This window comes from Nannospalax galili, unplaced genomic scaffold (assembly GCF_000622305.1).
Source record: "Nannospalax galili isolate Female #2095 unplaced genomic scaffold, S.galili_v1.0 scaffold180, whole genome shotgun sequence".
Taxonomy (NCBI): domain Eukaryota; kingdom Metazoa; phylum Chordata; class Mammalia; order Rodentia; family Spalacidae; genus Nannospalax; species Nannospalax galili.
The window spans coordinates 1,447,177-1,453,745 of NW_008348199.1; the positions used below are offsets into that span (position 1 = coordinate 1,447,177).

Consider the following 6,569-nt stretch of genomic DNA (forward strand, 5'->3'; position numbering starts at 1 on the left):
GGGGGGTGGGGGTGCAATCATAGTGGTGCTGGTGGTGGGTTACAGGAAGTAGTCTGGAGGCTGCAGGACCTGCTGGCATTCCAGCAGAGACTTGGAGCAAGAAAGGCCAGTGAGGCCATGGGAGGGGCATGTGGCTAAGGGAAGGTGTGGAGATCAGCAGGGGCCGAGCTGCAGAACTGAGTCTCCACCTGGGATCTCCAACTGAGAGCAGTGAATGAGGTGGAGGGTAGCCACCAGACAGAGGCTGTGTAAGGAGCCTTCTAGACACAGAGGGGTAGGCTGAAGTAACCTCAGAAGGTGTCTCAGGCGTGGAGAAGGGGCCAGGCCAGGGGGCTAAAGCAAGGAGGGTACAGATGGAGGCCTGGGGCCTGGAATATCCTAGGGGCCATGGTGACCAAAGTGTGGGGGAAGGGACCAGATCTGGGGCTGGGGTGGTCAGAAGTTAGCTTTATCCAGTGGGGACATTGAGCTAGTAGGTAGGGATAGAAATCCCTCCTCCCCCTCAGGCCAGCATACTCTGGAGCCACACAGGCCTGGCTGCTGCTGGGTGCACGGAAGCTGTGGACAGCTTCCCGCACCCTTCTCACAGTTATCAATGTATCCCAACACCCTGTGACTCAGAGTTACTTCCCAGTCATGGGTATCACCCCGAATTGCAGAACAGGTCCTCTCAGTCCACAGATGGGCCCACCACAGTATCCACCCAATGTGTTGGACATAGTAAGTACTGAGCACAGACTTGGACAGCAGAGACACCTGCATCTGTCCTGGGTTTAACAGTGACCCCCAACCCCACCCAGAGCCTCAACATGGAGCTGAGTTTGGAAACTGGGTCTTGAAAGATGTAATTAAGATTAATTGATTCCCCTAGGAAGAGGAGATAACACAGACAGAGGCCAAGAGGGAAACTGGTCAGTGGCCAGGAGGAGGAGGAGGAAGAAGAGGCCAGAAGCCTACCTGCCTGGGGTCACTGGAGGGAGAAGGACCCCACCCACAACTGAAGTTTGGACCATCACTCTCCAGAGCCATGAAAGAAGATTTTTATTGCTTTAAGCTGTGGTCTTTTGACATGGCAGCCTCGGGACACTCGCACAGAACTGGTGTGCCCCTGTGAGATTTAGGGGTGCAGCATAGGGTGGGAGCTGGCAGCCTGCAGCCACAGGGTCTGGTGAACAGACCTCCATGCACCCAGAACACGTGTCAGTCCCAGCTTCCAAGGTTGGTACCTGTAGCTCGACTGGCTGTGAGGGAACCAAGCCAGCCCTACCCCCATACCACATGCTGGTGACAGCCAGGGTAGCCCTGGTAATGAGCGCTTCCTCAGATGACCCGGGAGTAGACTCAGGAGATGCAGAGCTCAGTGCATCCCCAAGTCCTCACAGGAAGCTGAGACAGAGACAGTGATATAGAGAGGATGTACAGGGCAGAGGGAAAGGTGGTACTCACTCCAACAGCCGCTGGTGGTTGAGCTGGTGTGAGGGCGGCATCCGGCAGCAGCTGAATGTGATGATTCGTCTTCCCAGGTGGTCATCCCCTGGAGGAGCAGAGGTAGGTATAAGCCTCCAGTCCCAGGACTGGGACCCCTCAGACACAGCTGTGGCCGTCTCAGAGCAGCCCAGCCCAGCCTGAGTCAGGGCCAAGAGGCCCAGGGCTGGGGCTCAGCTAAGGTGACACCTGCTGGAGTGTGCAAGTTATCCAAGCAAACCCTCCAACTACTCACCACACACATTTTACAGATGGAACACAGGGGCCCCAGGTTAGGTCAGCAGTGCCAGGTCCTACCACTGGTTGATGGCCCATGGGGTTTAATGCTAGACACACTTGGCTTCAAGTGTGGGGTCTGGCTGCCTCCTCCCATAGTAATAGTTTCCCTCAGTGTTTTCTTAGGGTTCTGCGCTTTGGAGGTGGCCAGGGCATCCAGGAGACAGGTGCCCCTGGACAGGACATGACCCCACATCCAAGACAAGAGCCCAATACTTGGTCCCGCACTCTGTGATGGCCAGGCCACCCTGTGTTGTAACCAGCTCTTGACATAGCTGTGTCTGCCCCACACAGGACAGTCGAGTCCTCAGGGAGCATGGGTGTGGAGGTTGGTAGCCTGTGGATATCCAGCCTGGAGGACTGGCTTCCATGTGCTCAGGACAGGGGACTGCCTCCAGCTTCAGTAAAACAGCTGGCGGAGAGGAAACCAAGCCAGCCCCTACCACATTGGTGTCAGCCATGGTAGTCCTGGTGATGGGAATCTCTCCACATGGCCCTCAAATGGACTCGACCCAGTCTCAGGCCAGGCACACACATGGCAGTACTTAGCTAGACCAGACAGCCTCTCTCCAGAGGGCGATCAACTTTGGAAGACCGTGAGAGCTGCACACACCACTTCCCAGGCTGGGAGCCCCCATGGCCTGAACTTCCCCCTGTCCACACCCAGCACCTGGTGCCTATTTGAAGGCTTAAGGACGGACTAGCACACACTGCTAGGGGGCAGTAACCTGGTGTCACAGCTGCCTACCCACCTGGATCCTAGGAGCCTGTGCGGGCTCTGGTCTTCAGGTTTTATTACAGATAAACACAGGATACAAGGAAATAATCGGGACACAGGGGAGAGGCCAGCTCTAGAGTCACAAGACGTGAGGCTTGTTTGCTGGGATTTCATCTCTCCTCTCCCTCTCCCTCCCCCTCTCTCCTGGGTCTGTATAGCTCTTGGCCTGGAACCTGAGATCCTCCTCAGGCAGGATAAAAAGACAGGAAAAAACAGAAGGGAGGAGACAGCAAGATGGCTCTGTGGGTAACGGCACCTGCCACCAAGTCGGATGACCCAAGTTCCGTTCTCTATAACCCACATGGTGGAAGGAGAGAGTAGACTCCTTGAAGTTGTCCTCTGACCTCCAGACACGTGCATGTGCCCCTCCTATAAATAAATAAATAAGGGCTGGAGAGATGTGGAATCAGCAAGTTCCAGTTTCAGGAGGTCCGCCCTCTTCTGTCCTCCACAGGCACTGCACGACATGGTGCACTTATACATATGCAGGCAATACACTCATACACAGAAAATAGAAATAAATAAATGAAAAAATAAAAAGAAAGGGGCTGGAGAGATGGCTCAGAGGTTAAGACCACTGACTGTTCTTGCAGAAAACCTGGGTTCGAATCCCAGCATCCACATGGCAGCTAACAACTGTCTGTAACTCCAGTCCCAGGGGATCTGACGGCCTCTTCTGACCTCCCCGGGCACTGCACGACACGGGTGCACTTACCTATATGCAGGCAATACACACATACACATAAAATAAAAATAATATTAAAAATAAAAGGGAAAGATGCCCTTCACCCTGAGAACTCATTTGCTTCCTGATGACTGAGAGTCATAGAGCCAAGATGTTGCAGTGATAACAGGTTTTCCTTTATGAAGGCTTTTTAAACAAGAACGTTAAAAACAACAAATGAACCATGTTTAACTTAGGGCCAAAATGTTTGTGGTTGAGTTTAACTGTGTCAACACTCCTCCCTAAATTTAAACTATGTGCCTCATAAAACCTCCTTACTTATAAAGGGAAATAAAAAGAAATAAGTAAACCAACTCGGTGTTTTTAAAAAAATATTTATTATTTTTATTTTATATGTATGAGTGTTATTGCCTGCACATAGGTAAGTGTACCTGTGTCATGCAGTGCCCGAGGAGGACAGAAGAGGCTGTTGGGTTCCCTGGAACTGGAGTTACGGACAGTTGTTAGCTTTTTTTTCAAACTAAAATTTTAAAACTTGACTTAATTTTAAAACTTTGCTGAATCTTGTGTGTCTGTGTATGTGAGGCCCGAGGTTGGTGTGGGGTCCACCTCAGTTGTGTCTGTATGTGTGAGGCCCGAGGTGGGTGTGGGGTCCACCTCGGTTGGGTCTGTGTGTGTGAGGCCCGAGGTGGGTGTGGGGTCCACCTCGGTTGGGTCTGTGTGTGTGAGGCCCGAGGTGGGTGTGGGGTCCACCTCGGTTGGGTCTGTGTGTGTGAGGCCCGAGGTGGGTGTGGGGTCCACCTCGGTTGGGTCTGTGTGTGTGAGGCCCGAGGTGGGTGTGGGGTCCACCTCGGTTGGGTCTGTGTGTGTGAGGCCCGAGGTGGGTGTGGGGTCCACCTCGGTTGGGTCTGTGTGTGTGAGGCCCGAGGTGGGTGTGGGGTCCACCTCGGTTGGGTCTGTGTGTGTGAGGCCCGAGGTGGGTGTGGGGTCCACCTCGGTTGGGTCTGTGTGTGTGAGGCCCGAGGTGGGTGTGGGGTCCACCTCGGTTGGGTCTGTGTGTGTGAGGCCCGAGGTGGGTGTGGGGTCCACCTCGGTTGGGTCTGTGTGTGTGAGGCCCGAGGTGGGTGTGGGGTCCACCTCGGTTGGGTCTGTGTGTGTGAGGCCCGAGGTGGGTGTGGGGTCCACCTCGGTTGGGTCTGTGTGTGTGAGGCCCGAGGTTGGTGTGGGGTCCACCTCAGTTGTGTCTGTGTGTGTGAGGCCCGAGGTTGGTGTGGGGTCCACCTCAGTTACCCTCCATCTCATTTCTGAGGCACGTCCCTCTCTGAACCTGGAGCTCCCTGATTCCACAAGATCAGCTGGCCAGGGAGCCTCGGGGATCCTCCTTCCCAGTGCAGGCATGTGCCTCTGTGCCTGGCTTTTTAAGTCCTTAGGGAATAAACTCATACTGGTGTACCAAGTACTTTACCAACAGCAAGTTTTCTAGTCACTTAAACTTTGATTAATCTTATGCTGGGCGTGGTAGCGCACACCTTTAATCCCAGCACTTGGGAAGCAGAGGCAGGCGGATCTCTGTGAGTTCAAGGCCAGCCTGGTCTCCATAGTGAGTTCCAGGACAGCTGGGGCTACAGGGAGACCCTGTCTCAAAAAGACAAAACAAAACAAAACAAAAAAAAAACTGATTAAACTGTTATAAATTACATTCTTTGAAAAATGCAACTTCAAAAGCCACAGAATCATGTATGTAGCCAATTGTAAAGACACCTCAGAGAGACTCTCTCAAGAAGCCTGTGCCTAGAGAACAAGAGGCTGCAGAGTGCTTATCCCTGAATAGGACCCCGATCCAGGGTTCAGGGATCATTTCAGAAGAGGAGGTAGAAGGACTGCAAAAGCCAGAGGTGGTAGATGACCGAGGAAACAGAGTTTTAAAGACAAATGGTCAGTTACTCATATGAACTCACAGCAATGCTAACAGCACACACAAGTCCGATACAAGATCAAAGCAGACAAAACCCCAACATAGACATGAGGACGTAGGTAATAAACCCCAAACAAACTGTGGCAATCCTTGGCTGCTGGGAGGGGCAGGGACAGTCTCTTTGAAGGATGGGACTCTTGGTAGGTTAACCAGGCTCCAGTGGATGGACCCACACTGAAGGACATTTGGAGACACAAATTAGACTCTATAGGCCATATATCTATATGAGCCTACAGCATGTGTGGCATGCACCCCTGAGGAGCTGAGCACCCCATCTTCCCGAAGTTTGTTTAAACTCAATGCCCTTAGTGGTGAGTGGTCCCAGGCTTGGTGTATAACTCTACCCTGCTTCTGAACACACAGGATGATGTGCACACAGGTGGTGGTGGGGGGTTGTCACAGCATGGGGGCCAGAGGGGTAGCAGTTCAGTTAGAGTTCATGTTGAGAGAGAGGTGGATTTGGAGGGCAGGGGGAGTCAGGAGGGAAGGCATCCAGGGCTGAAGCAGGAGGATACCTTCTATGAAATGAAAGCCAGGTGTGGTGGTGCATGCCTGTAATCCTAGCACTCGGAAGCTGAGGTAGGAATTGAGGAGTGTTGAGGAGATGCAGTCACGCACCACTAGCAATCTGAGGAATTCATCTTCCCCTTTGGGACCTCTGCTCAAGTAAACCTCTGTCCCTGACTATGCTGCGGGAAAGAATTCCAGGACAAACCAGGTTATAGAGTTTATTAAGCATTTACAGAGACTCAGGAAAAGGGCAGTTCACACCCAAGGATGGATGTGGACTTCTTTTTCTAATATTTTATTTATTTTTTAATATTTTATTTATTATTTTTATTTTATGTATGAGTATATTGCCTGCATATTGTACAGTGCTCTCAGAGGTCAGAAGAAGGCATTGGATTCCCCTGGAACTGGAGTTATGGGTGTTTGTTAGCCGCCATGTGGGTGCTGGGAATCAAACCCGGGTCCTCTGCAGGAGCAGTCAGTACTCTTAACTGCTGAGCCATCTCTCCAGCCCCTAATAATTTATTTTTATTTTGTATGTATGACTGTTGTCTGTCTGTACGTAAGTACACCTGATACATGCAATACCCATGGATGCCAGAAGAAGGCATTGGATCTCCTGGAACTAAAGTTGCAGATGATTGGTTGTTAGCTGCCATGGGGTGCTGGGAACCGAACCCGGGTCCTCTGCAAGAACAGCCAATGCTCTTAACTCCTGAGCCATCTCTCCAGCCCCAGGTATGGGTTTCTTTTTTTTTTAATTGAAGTTTCTGCAATTTTCATACAAGATAATTTTTAAAAATATATTTTATTTACTATTTTTATTTTATGTGTATGAGTGTATTGCCTGCATGTATGTG

At 51.5% G+C, this 6,569-nt stretch overlaps 1 protein-coding gene across 6 annotated transcripts in view; it reads right to left on the reverse strand.

Annotated features, from left to right (window-relative positions):
* The window catches only part of Arhgap8 (Rho GTPase activating protein 8), a 59,319-nt gene that overhangs the window by 33,172 nt on the left and 19,578 nt on the right, over positions 1-6,569 (reverse strand). For all 6 annotated transcript variants that reach the window (XM_029569118.1, XM_029569119.1, XM_029569117.1 and 3 more), the window contains exon 3: positions 1,447-1,534. In XM_029569118.1, coding sequence (XP_029424978.1) covers positions 1,447-1,534 — 88 coding nt within the window. The remainder of the gene's footprint in view (positions 1-1,446; positions 1,535-6,569) is intronic.